The 19,435-nt window shown below is 47.2% G+C and overlaps 1 protein-coding gene across 16 annotated transcripts in view; it reads right to left on the reverse strand.

Moving 5' to 3' along the window:
- Nucleotides 1-19,435, reverse strand: part of FGFR2 (fibroblast growth factor receptor 2) — a 104,180-nt gene that overhangs the window by 53,199 nt on the left and 31,546 nt on the right. For all 16 annotated transcript variants that reach the window (XM_086681040.1, XM_086681038.1, XM_086681039.1 and 13 more), the window contains 2 exons: nt 15,151-15,320; nt 2,522-2,645 (listed from right to left, as the gene is read on the reverse strand). In XM_086681040.1, coding sequence (XP_086537166.1) covers nt 2,522-2,645; nt 15,151-15,320 — 294 coding nt within the window. The remainder of the gene's footprint in view (nt 1-2,521; nt 2,646-15,150; nt 15,321-19,435) is intronic.

The following is a 19,435-nucleotide window of genomic DNA, read 5'->3' on the forward strand; positions in this document are numbered from 1 at the left end:
CACTTGGGCCGCGGGGCCACCAGAAACTCGTTGTTCGGGCCCGAATTCCCTTTTGTCGCCACTCGCGGAGACGTTCAGAACGACCGCCTGCCAACCCTGTAAGTCTACATGAGACTCTCGAGCTGACTCACTTCTTATTTTATGAGTGCTTCTCAAAGCAATTACTGGGGTTTTGAGCAAAGATGAGAGTATTTCACACCTCCGTCTTTCCTGAAAATGTCTTATACTCCACTGACTTTTGGCTTCTATTTATAAAGAAGGTTCAAGGCTTGGAAAATTATTAGGGGTTGAGCTTTAATGGATATTCCCAACCAGCATTGTGTCATTATTGGCCCACGTTTGGCTGGGCAATCTCCCAAATTTGTGACATAATCGGGCCTTTCTCTGCATTCATTACTCCATACGCTCTATGCTCCTCTCTACATCACACCACTGAATCATACGCTCTTTTCAACAAGACTGACTGCCAGGGGATTAACATTAGACAGCACAATTCCATTATTCAGCAGCCCAGTTCAAATCCAGCCCTAAAACTGTAAGAGAGATTTCAGGGCTTCACAGAGATGAGCTGCCAGAAAGCTCAAAGGAGAGGTGGGGGGAGAGGGGGCTTTTGAATGTTTTACATAACAACTCAACCTAAAACCTGCTAGGAGCCAGAGCCCGTGGCTGGGGTGGCCAAGCTGACGGGGGGGGGGGGGGGGGGGGGGATTCCTGGAATGGTCCCCGACCGATCCCAATGAACAATCTGTAGGCCTACACAGCCATGAGCCCCGCGGATTGCTACAGCACAATTATTTTATTCGCACAATAAACTGCTTGTTTCAAAATTAGGCATTGAGAACTTTTAGCCCCCGAACCTTCTTTCCTTAAATAGAAACACTTTCGTGTCAAATTCAGGAGATGTGAGGCCCGATGTGAATTCCACGTTGTGTGCTTAACCAACAGATTTACGGCACATCGATGCCAAAATAAATGTTCACCATTTTCGTCCCATATTTGAGCGTTACTTCTTTGTGTTTGATTTGTAAAATATCTGTACGTAGTAACTCCCACTAAGAAAGCTTCCACGAGTCTCTGCGTGAGAAAAGAGGGTTCTGGAACTCAGTCTTTTATGAATGCCCACAGGAGCAACATTATGTGAAAGCAACCAAATTTCACAGTAAGGCTTCTGAAGGACAAGAACTTTTTTCACTGAATCCTTACGTACACATGGAAATAAAGACGATCTCATGCTTTCCTAGGGGGAGTTCCTTCTGGATTTAATTTAACTTGATAGAAAATCTAAATGGCTTCTGTTTCATTTTCAGTTAACCTAAAACTTCCATTAGCCAAAATCTATGAAATGTGGTTAGTCAAGCTTTTGGAAGGTTTCTTAATGGTTCTTTGGGCAATTCAGGTATCTGTGGGGCCTCTCTTCAAAGAGTTTATAGTTTACTGAAGGAGAAGAAATGCCCACATATGAAATAATACTAGGGACACACGCCTAGAAAATGGTGGAGGAAAGCCTTCGTTCATAGACACGGTGGCGGGGTAGGAGTCTGTGGAGAAACAAAGGGTCACGTTAAGGCAAAAATCAATCAAGGTGAGCTTGGACCTGAGGCCTTGGGAGCTGGCAATCTGCAAGTGGAGAAGGGTGAACTGGTTAGCTGACCCCCAGCCAGGTCAGGTGGTGATGCCGTGAGTCAGGGTGGAGGACAAGGCAGAGCAAAAGATGATGGGTCGTGCCAAAGAAGGGATCTTAGCCCACCATCCCTGCAACAAGGAGACACATCCTAGGTATCTCCAGTCCTCCAACAAGACAGAGAAACACCCTTCCTTTATCAGTTACAACAAAACCCATCATAAAGGGCAAGATAGGAAGACATCTGAATTCCTGGACAACAGCCTATCGATCTTAAGACATCTAATTAAAGTAGCCTACCTATCTGAGCACTTAGATAAAAAGGAATTTACAAGCCCGTATACACAGTTCCCTTTCCACGGGAGCTGAACCCACAGTAGAGCACTGAATGACCTTCTTCTGATGGAAGTAAAGGGCCCCTGGACACTATCCTTCCTCCAGCCAGCTAGAAGTTCAGTCATCACAATACCTTTTCCTTTACTCTTTAGCCAGCATTGCCCAATTGCCCTTCGTTGGATAATGCTGCCTCCCTTTTGAAAACCAAGCTCTCCTAGCGCGTATCTGTACCCTTTCCCTGAACACACGAACGTTCTTAAGAGTAATGCCGGCTTTCAGAGTGTCAACACATTTCACACCACGTCCATTTCACCCAAAACGGTGCCAGGGAACCAAGAGGATCACACAAAATACGTAAAACATGGCTAATCGGGCAACAGGAACATCGTCAAATGATGGAAGAATCCTTCTCAAACAACAGCTTACATTCAGAAAGAAGGAAAACGAACCAACGGTTTCTCTCCTTAAACCATGGGGAGAAACCAGACTCACTTTCGCGGGGTTAAATGAGTCACGCTGTAGCAGGCGGGCGTAGAGCTGTCCCTCGGGGAGAAGCAAACTCACCGACAACATCAAGGTGGTACGTGTGATTGATAGAGCCGTACTCGTTCTCCACCACACAGGTATAATTGCCTTTGTCAGATGGGACCACGCTCTCCATAATAAGACTCCAGTGCTGGTTCCGCACCTGAGAAGATCAAAGGAAAGGTGGTTATTTAGCAATCTTAGCATAAATTACCAGGTACTCTGCCATCTTGATTTAAAAAGAAGTTGGAGGGGCGCCTGGGTGGCGCAGTCGGTTAAGCGTCCGACTTCAGCCAGGTCACGATCTCGCGGTCCGTGAGTTCGAGCCCCGCGTCGGGCTCCGGGCTGACGGCTCGGAGCCTGGAGCCTGTTTCCGATTCTGTGTCTCCCTCTCTCTCTGCCCCTCCCCCGTTCATGCTCTGTCTCTCTCTGTCCCAAAAATAAATAAACGTTGAAAAAAAAAATTAAAAAAAAAAAAATAAAAAGAAGTTGGAGGAGACAAGGAAGGTAGAGAAGAATCACCTGAATTGTCAATTTCCCGCGTACTAAGCACACAGAATGGAGCCAAACGAAAACAATCATTATCGTCATGGTGAATGTCGAGCAAGGGGGATACTGACATGTTCAGATATGCAAGTGTATGGAGCGAGGCTGTCAATGAAGGATGGGTTCCTCCAGGAGCTGCCAAATGGCCAGACCATTGGCCTGCAACAGTATCCAGTATCAGTGCCCCAGAGCAGGGGAGCCGAAAGGTCGCTCATCCACTAGGAAGCCTCAGGCCCCACAGCGCCAAGGAACCATTTAGAGCCAGCACCAATGAGCACCTGCTGTATGCCAGGATTACTGTGCACATTCTGTTCGGCCTCAGCTAATGTGAATTCTCCCAAGGAGCCCACAAGCTAGGTACTGTACTGCTCCTGGAGCCTTCCAGTCTGAAAACCTGCCATTTCTTCCCCCATCACCCCCAGATGCTGTCTGGAAGTCTCAAGAAGTTTCACCTGGGAACACAGGCCTGCCCCTCCCAGCTCTGGCAATGCCTAAATAGATGCTACATGTTCCCAAGAAATATACTCAGAATGCCAAATATGGGAGCAATGAATCCTTAGGAAACCTAAGTTGTATATCCGTCTGCTTACAAACTCCTTGAGACTTTTCAGAGAGATAAGCGGCACGTGTGAAAATAAGTTATTGTGATTCCCACCCACCGTTCTGTCAACATGCGAACAGACTAGACTCCAACATTCGCACCTGGCTTTTAAAATATTTTAATAGACTCAAACTTTCAAGCAAGCGTGACTTTTCCTTACAAAGAGCCAAAATGCAGATTTCACCTTGCAGGTTTAAGGCTTTAAGGTTTTCCCCCAAATCCAAATCATGTTTTAAAGGCATTTTGGACGAGGCACTCTAGAGAAACGGAGACGGGGGAAAGAAAAAAAAAAAAAAAAAAAAAAAAAAGCCAGGGCCCTCGTGGTCTTAACTATGATTTCAGGAATTCCAACTGACCTTCTGCATGATTCCCTGAGCGCTGCAAGTGTTTTCTGCCTTAATCACATAAAAACTGCTAATACCAGCCGAGCCTCTGCAAGCACATGAGTGAGTCAAGGAACTAGAGAATAAAGATCATCTCATGAATGCTCCATTACAAAAACGGGAGGGCAGAGCAGCTGTCCGCTTTGAAAAGCGGCGCCAACAGAGGTAAGGGGTTATCAGAGCCTGTTACGACTCGAGGCGTGTCATGTCAGATGTTCAGCTCTGTGCAGGCAGGCCAGCACCGCAAGAGCAGCCACCGATGCAGAGGTCACACACGAGACCACTGCTCATCACGGACGGTCTTATGCAGGATCACGGGGGTGAGGGCTGGACTCCTCTCCTCACCAAGCACAAGGGCTGAAGAGTGAGCTCTGGGCAGACGGTCCCTTTGCTCCAGCCGCGGCAGCCCACCAGCTCCCCCCTGTATCACCATCGAGACTGTCCCGGTCTTAATGTCGTGGAGCTGGCGGGGGGACCGTCATTCTCGCTGTCACAGGTGAAAAGTCTGGCGGTAAGAGGACGCTGCGGGCATCAGACCCCACAACGGAGAGAAATCTGTACTCTGCTTGGGAGAAGCCCCGCTTCCTGCTCCTGGCTGGGCCACGCACTTGTAGGAGAGCCAAACAAGAGGCCAGGGTCCTGCTAAGGAGGGGTAAGCACCTTAGGTGCACAGCCTATACAAGGAATGTTGTGAAGGAGCGGAGGCGGTTGCTAAATGTCCCAGGGCAGTGAGACTTCTCTACCCAAATCTCCCCGCCCCCTCCGGGTGCTACCCTGGAGCTGGGTGCTAACAAACTCCTTGATCCAACTTGAGGCAGGTGGGCCCATGCAGAGACCCGCCCTCCCCCCAAGCATGCAGGGGTTATCAGAAGCGGGACTTTCCTGGACTCTGAAAGAGCTAATCACACAGAGGGTAACTTAGGGATGAAGCCAGAGGCCCTAACGTCACCAAGCCACGTAATCCAGCATTTAGCCCTGCTGTAAATATTCAGTTCTTTGAGCCCCCGCTCAAATGTCATGCCCATAAGCCCTTAATCACGACTAGTGCCTGTCTCTGGACCCCATCCAAACTGTCAATGTCTTTCTCGCGCCTGGATCCAGATTTGGCACAGGGCGCAGTCCAAATGGGGCTGAACGTGAACTGCACGGGGAGGGCATCATCTGCTTCTGCCCAAGACATTAAATCTTGGCATACGCAGCTCAGCATACCGCTGCCGTTGGTAACCCTAGGGCAGCTCCAGTGTCTCGTTGGGGCCACGGCATTCCACGGGAGAGCCTCCTTCAAGAGCGCGTGCTCCCTGAATATTTACTTCCTGAAGATGCACTACAATTATTAATAAGTTACCACTTATCGAATGCTTTCACAATGGGAAACACAGTTACCAAACAAGGGGCTTCTGCCCCTTTGGAGACCTTGGTACTCAATCAATATCGCCCCATGCAGTGCTGTTAATATTTGTTTTCTTACACCATTGCCCTAGTATTTGATTCCTGGACATAACGACCAATCCCAAATGTTATGAGCTGTGGCAACGGTGGGAAGGCTTGACGCTTTTGCAGGGGATATCCTACCATTAATTAGTGGTCGCTTAATGACAAGCCGAGAGAGTACAGACAGCAGCAACTCTATCAAGATGAGGAAACAAAGGCACAAAGACTTCTTGTGTCTCTTTTCTGAACACTCCGTTTCCAAACCACGATTCAGTGTAAACCTACAGACACTACCCTTCCAACAAAAATGTAAGACGTCCTTTTCAGTGTGGTTTTTTGTTGTTGTTGTGTGTTTTTCTTTTTTAATTCCTCATCTTTTTAAGTGCTACAACTCCTCCGCCAGTTAGGTCAGAGTCCCATCTTTGCACTCGCCCCCGAAGAGAGAATGTAAATACCCAATAAACATATGAAAAGATGCTTAACCTCATTAACAATCAGGGAAATGCAAATTAAAACAATAATGAGACGCGGTTATTCACCGGCTGATTAACAAAAATTAGGAAGATCCATGCCATTGAGTACTTAAGAGTGTAAGGAAAAAGAGACTTCAATTGAGAATAGGAACATAGGGTAGGAAAAAACCTTTCTGTAGAATAATTTCGCAGGGTCTGTTAAAATTAGCAACACATTTTTTTTTAACCCAGTTAATTCCACTTCTAGAAATCTAGGCTACACAGAGAACCAGGAGGATTACTTCAAGGCACATGAACAAGATGACTGCTTCGAGCACTGCTTGTGACAGCAAAACCGAATCCATCAGGAAGAGAGCCATTAACAACACACAGCTCATCCTACAGGACTTAATTCATTCCAACAAAATAGCACACAGTCATTAAAAAGGAGGAGGTATTCTTAAGTTCAGACCTGGTAAGGTGTTCTTTATAGTTACCGATAAATGAGGGGCGCCTGGGTGGCTCAGTTGGTTAAGCGTCCGACTTGGGCTCAGGTCATGTTCTCACGTGGCTTGTGAAGTTCAAGCCCCGAGTCAGGCTCTATGCTGACCGCTCAGAGCCTGAAGCCTGCTTCGGATTCTGTGTCTCCATTTCTCTCTGCCCCTCCCCCACATGTGCTCTGTCCCTCTCTCTCTCCTCTCTCTCTCTCAAAAACACATAAGCATTAAAAACAATTTTTTTAAATAGTTATTGATAAATGAAAAAAAAGGAGGTTGGATAAAAATGTGCATTCAGGATGCCACTGTATAAACACACACACACACACACACACACACACACACACACACAACCCACAGATGCCTATAGCCCTGAACCTATAAGCCTGACTGTATAGTCAGAAGGAAAGCTAAAGTCGGAAAGGAAATGTACTAAATTATCAGCAGTACATTTTATATAATTTCGTGGTGTGATTGTGCATGTTGTTTGCTTGTTTCCTATTTTCACCCTTTCAAATTCAAACAGGAATCGCACACATTTGACCAAAAAGTCAAATAAAACCTCTCTGCTGGCGTCCCCTGCTGCAGGACCACCGCATCTGGAATTTGCTGGCAGCCTGAGCGCGAGAGCTGGGGGCGCAGAGACGTCCTGCACCCAGTGACACCTGTCCCATCCTTCCTTCTGACCCCTGTCCGTGGCCAAACCCCTGTAGAAAATTCACCATTAGTTTTCATCTGCCAATGAACAGAATTAGAGAGCGTGAGGCTTCAAGACGATGTTCGCTGAAGGCTTTTAAAAAACAACATTGCAATACTGAAACAAAGCAGACTGAAGGTCATGGCCTCAACTCTTTCCCTCCTAACACAAAAAGTGGATTCCCCGAACATTCCACACCGTCGTCACAAAGACGACGAAGAGGCGGGCCAGACGGGTTTTTTCAGAATTCCTCTGCTACCTAAATCTCCCGAGGTGCATGTTAAACACCCAGCTACCTTCAGGAGACAACTGGGAATGTAGATTTAGTTTGTATGATACCAAAACACCTAAGTGAAAGGTGAAGCCAGGTCAAAGACCCAGGCTGTCACCTGGATGTTTGGTTTCCACAGTGAAACCAAAAAAAAAAAAAAAAATCTGGACATTTCCAAATACCTAGGTGTTCAATAACAAGCAGAATAAACATCCAGAAGCTAGATAGAAAGTTTTGCTCCGTGCCAAGTCAAAGAATACTGTGTCCGTGTGACGGCAAATACTCCCGACACTTCCTTCCACCGGTATCAGGGTGCAATTTATGGAGAAAGGCAGCAATCCCTTGGACCGCTGGCCTTCATAAAGGCAGCCCATGACCTACAGCTCAACATCAACCAGGTGGCATTATGATGCATGAAGTCTTGCTGTCCCAGGCCAGACCCCCATCTTCAACAGGCTCCTGGGATCTCGAAACCACGTCTCTGGAGGTGTGCACAAACTGAGTACATGTGTCAAGGGCTGTGGCACTCCCTGGTGCTTATCACCAGGCAGATGTGGAGGCAAAAGCCCGATTAATGCTTAAGTTGCCCAAGTCTGCTTCTCAGGAGGTGTCCAGAGAGCAGGGCGAGGCGAGCTCTGATCCTCTAGGACACAACTGCAGAAACTCTTCCCCCCAGCTCACTACACAAAGCATGGATCTCCCAGAGAAGTGGGAAGAGAATTATACAAGGCAAGAAAAGCGAGTGGGAGTGGGAGGGCGGGCCAAGACTGCCAGCAGGGCACTTGCTGCCTTTTGAAATAACCTCTTTAACAATCTCACGACCTTCCTCAAAAAAGCTCAATGAAGAATCACCAGATGACCCAGCATAGCATTGCTACGTAGATACCAAAGGAACTGAAAGCAAGGACTCGAACAGGTACGTGCACAGCCACGTTCACACAGCTACACCAACCGCAAGAGTCAAGAGGTGGAAACGTCCCCAGTGCCTGTCAACAGATGAACGGATAAACAAACTGGGGTCTCATCCATATAATGGAGTATTATCCAGCCGTGAAAAAGGAATCGAGGTCTGATTGTTGCTACCACACACAGAAGGACAGATACACACAACAGATAGAAGGACAAATAGCCTATGATTCCACTTACCTGCATTACCTGCAACAGGCAAATTCAGACAGAAAGATTAGAGAAATGGAGAACTGCCTCTTAACGGATACAGAGTTTCTGTTTAGGGTGATGAAAAATACATAACAAGTTTTACGTTCCGTGTATTTCAGCACAATTTGTAAAAATCCCATACAGGTCAGGGAAGTGGGAACAGCAGCATCAGATGCCCGGCTTTGCTCTCAACAGAACACCTTTGGGCCAACGGATCCTCACATGTTCCTGGGATGCCAGCACTGTTTCCAGATTTCTAATTTACCACCAGTGTTTCTTACAAAAACATGGAACCACATCTGAAGAAAAGTTAAGCCAGAGCATCAACTGTGGAAGAAAACCACTTGGGTCCAAATGTCAGCCCTGCCACTGAGGAGTCACATGGCCAGCCTCATCTGGAAAAGGGGTAAAACAACAGCGCTCCCCGGTTTGGGCTGCGCAGGGGACCCAGCGCCATGGCAGACAGTGGGGGGCACCTTGCACGGTCAGGACACATGGGAGCGGTCAGCGCATGTTGGCCGATGGCAACATACACCTGCTTCCTCATCACAGACTGCCTGCTCTGGGATTAAAGCTGAAGTGTCTTGGCTGAGAAAGAGCTCAACAAAGTATAAATATATTAATAAGGGCAAGGGGAGTGATTTTTCCAAATAAACAGATTTTGGGATTAAGCATACCATTTAAGCAAAGGTCTCTAATGTGACTTCTAAGTAACCCAGAAAACGTAAATCTAATTAACCTACCCATCAAAACCATCAGGTTTTCATTGTGATTATAAGAAAAGAGGTGTTCCCCTGTCTTTTCTTGGATCTGAAATAGACTAGGAAATGGACAGTCCAAACTGTGTCATGCTTCACTCTGCTCAGGGGCTCCATGGGAGTTCCAGCCTCCAGATGCCTGAAGCCAATGCTCGTGTGCCAGTTTCACGGCCAGGTTGAGGGACGGCTTTGTCCTGTGACCTCTCTTGGTTCTTAGAGTTACTAGGTGGCATGAAATGCAATTTTTAAGAATACTCTTCCCCTCTATGTTTCAGTCATTACCTGGGCACGACTTGGGAACTGAGGTGGTCTATTAATTACCCCGGTGCTGTGGCTTTTCTGCATTAAATTGTAATTATTGTTCAGAGCCCTATGAAATATCTAGCCTTAAAGGTAACCTCTTTCTTAAAAAAAAAATTCTGTGCTATTGTGGATGATAAAAAATGGTTGATGGTTATGCTACTAAATCACAGTTGGGAGGGGGTTAGACGTTCAAGATCATCTGTCCAAACTTGTCATTTTAAGGACAGGTGGCCTTAAACACCAAGAGCTTAAACAACTTGCCCACCGTCAAGACTGATGAAAAAGCCCGGGCATAAGCACAATTAGGGAGATACAGTTATGCTTCAAATCGACCTCTACCACCATAAATAATAACATCCAACCAGCCTTTGCCCACATACTGAGAAAAACAATATGACTCTTAATCACCTAAGGAAGGCTCAGCATGAGTTCTTTGGTAAACAAGACTGAGCCATACCAAAGAGCTCTACTGGTCATTTTAATTAAAATGAGCTTCCTGTCCCATTTCATAATTCTCTTTGATTTTGTTTTGGCTTTTTGTGTTCCCTTCTGCCTTCACTGGCCACATAGGCAGACCACTTCAGAACAAGCTGGAACGCCATGGGTGAGGGCCAAGGTGCCGGATCCATAAACAGGTAGAAAGAACTCGACAGGCAGTTGAGCTAGACAGAGTCACCATGGTTTATAGAAGGAGATTTATGAAGAAGAAAAAAAAAAATCATAGAAATAACACACATTTGTTTGCGGAAACTTTCAGGTCTTGCTTTCTGGAAAAATACATCTTGGAAAACTTGACGCTTTGCTTCTTCGTTAACTAAAGTGGCAAAGGGATAGGAGTCAGAGGAGAAGGGCGTTCGGACATGGGGCTGTCCGTGTGTCAGTAAGGTCTCTGCTTTAGGGGGAGTGCATTGTATGCACGGGTTCCCTCGGGGCGAACGCTGGAGAAGCAGAATTCTTTAAAAGTGTCTGTAGACAGTGTTTGCAAACCTGGCGGGAACCCCATGCTCCTGCCTCTACCCTGTTGGAGCCCTGAAGACGCCAGCACCAGCCGGAGAGCTTGGACCGATGGGAGGTTGGGGCATGCCGGCCTCTGTGACCACCAAGGACTTCGTGACCTGGGGAACCTGGGTTGAGTCCATGGAATTTCTGAGAGAACCAGTATCCCCCAAATCAACGTCCAGTGCCACAACTGTTGTGAAAACTCCTTACTAAATCCAGATTGACCATCTTTGCGTTTGATGGGGTGATCCCCCCACCAACCCCCCCCCCCCCCACCAACCCCCCACAGCCCAGGGCGCTCAGGCATTGCCATGGACTCTTCTCCAGAGAAAGTCCAGCGGGGCCAGAAATGTGCCCGCATCACCTCCGGCCAGCACACCATGTTCCAAAGGTACAGTTCTCTCCCCTCCTTGCCTTTTTTTTTTAATAGCAAAATTTAAGTTTTTTAAGATTTTATTTCTTAAGTCATCTCTACACTCAATGTGGGGCTCGAACCCACAATACCAAGACCGAGAGTTGCACGCTCTGCCGACTGAGCCAGCCAGGCGTCCCTAGAGCAAAATATACTTTAGATTTTTGTTCCCATGCGCTCAAATTCCCATTATTTCGCTCCAGAAACGGCTCAAACATGAAACAACAAAAAAACTTTTGGTCATCTGTGCCTCCACGGGAACAGGTTAAAGGTATTCTGCTAAAGGTTCCCCACGTTGTTTTTAGGGTGCAGGTGCTCTCCAGTTAGTAGAATGTTGTCCTCAATAATTAAAACTGAACTACACCTGTTAAAAATCAAGCAGCATTTCCTCATCAGGCACCCTTAGCCTTCTGGCACATTTATAATCACTAATTCAGATTCGCAAAAACCTCCTTACCCAGAATAATGATGTTGGGCCTATTTATTTTGAGACCAGGAGTTTCTGGAGGCTCATTAATTCTTTTAACTTCTTTCCACGGCTGTCGTAAGTGAGGAGATTAGTTAACCACCAGGATTTTGACCACCAGCCTTATACTTTAGTCGTATTGAAATGTATCACTGGAACTGCATCAATTATGTTTCTGGAGAGCATTTGTGGTTAGAATGATCCCCAGGGGCCACGACTGTGGCGGTTTTAACTCTTTCTTTCCAAGCAGCACCACCCAATGAAATCTTTGTCAATTCGTCCTTTACAAAGAAAGCAAGCCGACCTTCCAATCTCGTTGTGCCTGGTGTGAGGACTGACCTAAGGGTGAAGAGAAAAACCACCCTCCTGCCTACTAGTCCCACCAACAAGCAGGAATCACGGAAGCTCAGCGAGGTGCGTCTGCTTCCAGAACTTCAGAGGCACCCACCTCCCAGCAGGTGTATCTCACATCTGTTTCACACACAAACTGCCCCACACATGCTAGGAATCTATTCATAGGCTTTTCCCTATTATCCTCTGGGATTGAGCATCTAGTTACTTTTTTTTTAAAATGTTTGTTTATATTTGAGAGAGAGAGAGAGAGAGAGAGAGTGCGTGAGCAGGGGAGGAGCAGAGACAGACGGGGCGCCGTAGGATCCAAAGCAGGCTCTGCACCGAGAGCAGAGAACCCGATGCGGAGCTCACACTCATGACTCATGAGATCATGACCCGAGCCACAGTTGGACACTCAACCAACTGAGCCGCCCAGGCTTCCAGCTATGTCTAAATGTTAAAAGTCACAAATTTTTGAAGAAGACAATCCTTTAAAGGTGAGAATTTCAGAAGAGGCCCCCAGAGCACTTTGTGGGGAGAGGAGGTCCACTTAACCACAGCAGTGACGGGTCAGGACTCAAGTACCCCCTCAAGTGACACTGGTGTGTTAGACACAGGTATACAGCAGAAAGTCCTGACTTTTCCCGGTATCTCACTCCTGCCACCAGGAAGTCCTCTTCTACCTGGTTCGTAACAAGCTGGGATGCAGGCTAGAGCATCCTCTGATTTATCCCCCTTGCAGGTTTCCAAGATGGCTCCCAGTGATTCCCCAGGTCTCCTGATATTCATGCCCTTGGGGATTTAATCTCCTCTCCTAATGATTTACTTAATAACAGAAAACAGCCAAAGTGGTAGGATGTCACTTCCATGATTAGGTTACAAAAGGCTGTGACTTCTATCTTCTTCACACGCTACCTCTTCCTTTCTGCTCTCCCTGAGGAAGAGCTGCCGTACTAAGAGGCCCATGGGGCGAGTGAGGAACTGAGGGCAGCCTCCAGCCCGCAGCCAGCAAGGAACTGAGGCTTTTGACCCAACAACCTGCAAAGAAGTGAATCCAAGAACCACGGGAATGAGTCTGGAAGCAGGTCCTTCCCCAGCTGACCCTACAAACCAGACTTCCAGACTCAAGCCTTAGTTGCAATCCTGTGAGAGGCCCTGAGGTGAAAGGCCCGGCTAAGCCACACCTGTATTCCTGACCCACAGAAACTGTGAAATAATACATGCTGTGTAGAGGTGCCTGGGTGGCTCAGTCGGTTAAGCGTCCGACTTTGGCTCAGGTCATGACTCGTGGTTCATGAGTCCAAGCCCTGCGTTGGGCTCTGTACTGGTGGCTCGGAGCCTGGAGCCTGCTTCGGATTCTGTGTCTCTCCCCGCCTCCCCTCAAAAATAAATATAACATTAAAAAAATTTTTTTAAATAGAAGTGTTGTTTAAAGTCACTGGTCTTGGGATAATTTGTTACACGGTAATAGGTAACTAATGCTTTCCAACACACACCAAAGAATGTCACAGTAAGGTTCCCCAAGTCTTCCTCATATACTAAATTAAATTCCTCCAGGCCTCCCCTTCCAGACTAAATAACTTAGACATCCCATGTCTCTCTTCCTGAGACACCCTTCCTTCAAACTCAGCCCAGAATCTTTTCCTGACCTCCATTATCCCTAGCCTCCCAAAGAGCCCACATCATCTCCCCCTGCACATCCACACGACAACATGCTCTTCTGACTTCAGCCCATCCAGGCTGTGGCTTTCTCATCCACCTTCCCTACCAGACGAGGAACCCCCGTGAGCTAGGGCCGTGCTCTGTCCAGCGCCTAGGACGGTGCCTGCCAAAGACTGTGCTCATCGGCGTCTGCTGAATGGACGAACAAAAGCCCAAATAGGCATCTACAGGCCTTTTCAGGGAGAGGGTGGTCGATTTCCACCTCCCCCTCCACCCCTCACCCCTGCCTGAGTGATGAGATTACTCATCACCACATTCTGTGATGGGCTCTCCAGGGCCGTGAAGACAGAGGATGGACAGATTGCCTCTGTCACCACGGAAGCATTCTCTCTTAATAAGCACTATTTCATACTCCAGCGTCTAAGCCAAGTCCACCCCCTATCCTACAATCCTGCCCAAACAGGGCAAGTACAAGTTTGCTTCTCCAATGCTGCTCCAGTTCTAGTGTTCCAGACAATAAAGCATATAGGAAACAGACTCTCAACTTCCCACCCTTCTGTTATTAAACTCTTCTCACAGGGGCGCCTGGGTGGCGCAGTCGGTTGAGCGTCCAACTTCAGCCAGGTCACGATCTTGCGGTCCGTGAGTTCGAGCCCCGCGTCGGGCTCTGGGCTGATGGCTCGGAGCCTGGAGCCTGTTTCCGATTCTGTGTCTCCCTCTCTCTCTGCCCCTCCCCCGTTCGTGCTCTGTCTCTCTCTGTCCCAAAAATAAATAAAAAACGTTGAAAAAAAATTAAAAAAAAAAAAAAACTCTTCTCACATAAAGAACAATGTAAAGGTGACTGGGTGGCTCAATCGGTTGAGTGTCCGACTCTTGATTTTGGCTCAGGTCATGATCTCACGGTTCATGAGATCGAGCCCTGCGTTGGGCTTTGTGCTGACAGCTCGGAGCCTGCTTGGGATGGTCACTCTCCCTCTCTGCCCCTCTTCCCCACTCATGCTCTCTCTCAAGATAAACATTAAAAAAAAAAAAAAAATGGGGCGCCTGGGTGGCTCAGTCGGTTGAGCTTCCGACTTCGGCTCAGGTCATGATCTCGCGGTCCTTGAGTTCTAGCCCCGCGTCGGGCTCTGTGCTGACAGCTCTGAGCCTGGAGCCTGCTTCCGATTCTGTGTCCCCCTCTCTCTCTGACCCTCCCCTGTTCATGCTCTGTCTCTCTCTGTCTCAAAAATAAATAAACATTAAAAAAAAAAGAACAATAGAAATGGGAATTATGCTTTGAAAGCACACGTGAGCCCAGGGACGCCTGGACGGCTCAGTCTTAAGGTTAAGTGTCCGACCTCAGTTCAGGTCATGATCTTGAGGTTCGTGGGTTTGAGCCCCGCGTCGGGCTCTGTGCGGACAGCTCAGAGCCTGGAGCCTGTTTCAGATTCTGTGTCTCCCTCTCTTTCTGCTCCTCCCCTGCTTGCGCTCTCTCTCTCTCTCAAAAATAAATAAACATTAAAAGATAGATAAATAAAGTAACCTGTAAGCCCAGGAAAACTTTTTTCAAATGTCAAGTGCGGAAATGACCGATTATGATAATTACTGATTTTTCATTTTTTTTTTTAAATATCCCTTCTGAAGGTTCCTACCTTTCAACTACTTAAAAATGGATTAACAAAAATGTAAGAAACAGAGCATTTTGGAAACCTGATTTTACCTTGTAGCCTCCGATGCGATGTTCCTGCTTAAATTCCCTTCCGTTTTTCAGCCACCTCATTGTTGGTGTTGGATTCCCCCCAGCTGGACAGCGAAACTTGACTGTGTTGGCTGCAGGGACCGCATGCAGTCGCTTTTCCATCTTTTCTGTGTTCGTCCAGTATGGCGCTCCTGTTGTGGAAAACAACGTTATAACGTATGGAAAGGGAGAGCTTCATTTCCGTGACACGGAAGAGAATTTTACTTTGTAGGTGGACGATCTGACATTTTCAAAATCTCTGGGTAATATGTCCATGAGGAGAAAACTGTTCCGAAGTCTAGCAGATGGCCTAGCAGAAGGTCCCTGCAGATGAACTTCTTGTTAGTTTCTCTTTCTTAATGGGGGGGGGAAAAGTGTTTGAGGTACCTTCTCTCCCTTGTTCTTAGTGCCGGGATATAAATTCATGTTGAATCATGCTTTTAAATGCTACTTTATATGGACAGCGACAACGCATACAGCCGCAGCAGCTGAGTCCTCCAGAATGGATCCTTTTAGATCACCGTACCTAGCAAACGATCGCATACACACACAAGCAAGTTGTGCTCGAAGCCACGTCAACTTACCCACCGAAGCTTTAAAGGCTCAGCAAGGAGATAACTTACCATCCTAATAGGGTAAATTTTTCAGGGACGCAGCATTAACTTCGCAGCGCTTTATGTGACAAATCAAAAAGCCCTCGCACTATGTTTTAATTTTTGTTTTTATTTTTTTATTAAAAATTTTTATTTATTTTTATATTTGAGAGAGAGAGAGAGAGAGAGAGTGCGCGCACAGGGGAGGGGCAGAGAGAGAAGGAGACACAGATTCGAAAGAGGCTCCAGGCCCCGAGCTGTCCGCACAGAGCCCGATGCGGTGCTCGAACTCACGAGCGGTGAGATCGTGACCTGAGTTGAAGGCGGACGCCTAACCGACTGAGCCACCCAGGCGCCCCTGTTGTTTTAATTTTTTAAATGGAGGAAAGAGTTTTTGGTGGTTGTGAATGCCATAATTCTACTACCATGTCTGAGCAGAAAAAAACTTACTAGGAGGCTACGGATTATATGCTATGTAAAATTAAGCCCTCTGAATGGCCCTCAAAGTCATGGATACAAACAAGCGACCCTTTAAACTCAAAAGAAGACACAACTTTTTAAGTTGCCAAATGAGGGGCATTTGATCTGAATCAGAACCACAGCATCAATCCAGGATACCGCCATAATTCTTCATGCCGGCCAACAACAACGGCTACCGAGCACTGACTGAGTGCTTTGTGTTTACCAAACAGAGCTCTAAAAGCTCTTCCGTGTTTAACCTATTAATCCTGACACCAATCCAACGAGAGAGGCATTATCACGATCCCTGTTTAGAGATGAAGAAACTGAGGCACAGAAAAGCTACAAAGCTAGAGAGAGATACAGGCCGATTTGAGCCGAGGCAGTCTGATTCCAGAATCTTTGCCCCTACTTCCATGGCTAGTTAAGAACCAGCTTCGGGGCGCCTGGGTGGCGCAGTCGGTTAAGCGTCCGACTTCAGCCAGGTCACGATCTCGCGGTCCGTGAGTTCGAGCCCCGCGTCGGGCTCTGGGCTGATGGCTCGGAGCCTGGAGCCTGTTTCCGATTCTGTGTCTCCCTCTCTCTCTGCCCCTCCCCCGTTCATGCTCTGTCTCTCTCTGTCCCAAAAATAAATAAATGTTGAAAAAAAAAATTTTTAAATAAAAAAAAAAAAAAAAAAAAGAAAAGAACCAGCTTCTCCAAGGGGTTGGAATCCATCCTTTTCAACCACTCTGATGTTGAAGACCAGAGTCCAGGATAGCCAGGCTGGCCCGAAGGCACACTGCCTTCTACGTCACTGCCCAAAAGTTCCACTGAAACCTTGTACAGCTATTTCACGTTTCACACGTAAGTTTCTGTCTTCGCAAACTGGTAGCCAAAATTCTCCCGAAGCATCCATCCGCGGGGCCTTGGACATTCTAGAACATCCTAGAACACTGACATTCTACAAGACTGATTCCTAACTGTGTTTACTGCTGCTGAGGGTTAGGCTGAGAAGGAGCACACCCACTCCACAAACCAGAGGCAGAAGGGCCCAGGCAGGGGGTTGGTCTCTGACACAGATTTACAAGCCCCCTCCCTCTATTCTGTGGATGACACAGCTCGCTCCTAAGGGGTGACAACAAACCCCTTCACTTAGCCGGATTTTCATGGCACAATTAGGAATTTGGGTAAACTACCTACCCCTGTTTGCCTCACCCTTGCTCTTGAAACCTGGCTATGAAAGGTGGAGCGGAGATTTCTTAACAAGGGCATGCTGTACCTTCTTTGTCCTTGTTTATCTAAGCGTCAAGGTGGTGGGATACAGACGGGAGTCTACACGATGTGCCAAGAAGATGGTGCAAGCAAGGCAAAGCTGAGGTGGTCAGTCCTGCATGCCAGGGAAAGAAAGGCCTGAGGGTTGGGGCGGGGGGGGGTGGGGGGTGGGCGGGGAGGGAGAGCCAAGGGTGAAAGAACGGGGCTCCACTCTTTCCTCTGAAATCAGCTGTATTTGCAATGAGTAGACAATTTGGTAGCCATGTGGCTTTGGGTGTCAAATGCCCCTAAACACACCCAGTCTTCTGAGGGTTCACCAGGGAGTGTCTGATTACCATTCATCACAAGACTCCCAGGGCCTGGCATACACTGGAACAATTTCAATAATCTTTCACTCTAAAAGCTTCTACTTAGAAAAATCCAGCCACAGCCACAGCCACTGAAAAGAAACCATTAAGAGCACAAAATAAATAATGAGCTTTGTTGCTACACAAAGACTTTTATAAATCTGACCTAAATGAAAAGCATACCTCATGCTGTCAGGTGTCCGTACTCATGTCATTTGTGTAAGTAAACACAATAGCCTATTCATACGAATTAGCTAAATATTAACGTAGTGACTCTTTCAGATAGCATCGATTACGGCTGAGCTGATCCTCTGGAATGTCTTTTCTTTTTTACAGAAAAGAAATCACCAGATACGTGCTTACATTCCATTAGGCATGATTTTTACGTTCCCTAAAATGTTAAAAAAAAAAAAAAAAAGGGGGGGGGAGGATTTAGTTTAAGGAACTAGGAATGTTGCCCTGTTCCTCTCTCACTGGGCTAAGCTGTCAGGGAGACCGTAACCCACGCAGGGATCACCCCAAACCACATGAGTCTGTACGGTCATGGCCTGTGGCAACAGCACACTGGCAACCAGCACCTTCGTCTTGGCACCTAAGGGATGATTTAAGGACAAGGGTGGAAGAATTTTGCTGGAATTTCTGGCAGGAAGCCACTTACTTCCCTGGGGTAAAATTTCAATCGTCAAAACTGCACCTATAAAACCTGCTCGTGCGAAATAGACACACAGCCATGAGGCAGGGTTATGGGCACCATACTGGTCACCTGAAGTCACTGGGATCCCAGGTGGGCGGGGCACCGTAAAATCTTATCAACAAAGCAGAAACAGATTGCCTATGTGGCTATCACTGGAAACCCACATTTGCAACTTTCCCTTTTCCTGAATACCTGTAAATAGTGACTCCACAGAAAGGCCATCGAGCCAAGTTTTCAAGGTCCTCTGTGTGGCTGCGATGGGCCACCCCAGTGCTCTGCCCAGTCCCACTCTGAGTGAGTGCTAACATCATACAGGACAACACCTTTCTGTGACTAGGCTTTTCTTTAAGATTTTGAGCTCATGAATTGTTTTAACGAGCATGACGCTAGAGGGGAGGGATTATTTTAGTATTTTATCATGGCTTCTCCTGAAAGAAACTAGTTTTACGTGAAGACGGGAGAACCTGGAAGGTCTAGAAAAATAATGGTACTGTAGGACTAGCCCCGTTGCGCTTCCTTCATCGGTGGCCTCATGTCTTCTGCAAACTCTATTTGTTATCTCCTGCCATTTTTGCAGTCTGGACACATGGAAATGCCAGCCACCATCCCCGCCCCCCACCCCAAGAACGACAATGCAGCTGGTGAGAGACCAGGACCAGGCTCCGAAGCAAGCTTTTCTACCTAAGGAGGCCTCTTTTCATACCATGGCTGGTGAACACGCAGAGGAGGAACTCACTTAACAAATTAACGATCTACAAAAGAGAACACATAGTAGGTGCTCCGTACAAATGTTTCCTCAACAACTTTATAAAAGAGGAAAACTATAAGCCAAGTCTCCATCATGTTGTTTCAAAGAAGGGTCTGAGTATCCACTTAATGTATCTTCCCTAGCATAATCTTAGGGAGGCAGGAGGAGTGAG

The sequence above is a fragment of the Puma concolor genome, chromosome D2 (assembly GCF_028749965.1).
Source record: "Puma concolor isolate L17-30 chromosome D2, mPumCon1.1.hap2, whole genome shotgun sequence".
Classification (NCBI taxonomy): Eukaryota; Metazoa; Chordata; class Mammalia; order Carnivora; family Felidae; genus Puma; species Puma concolor.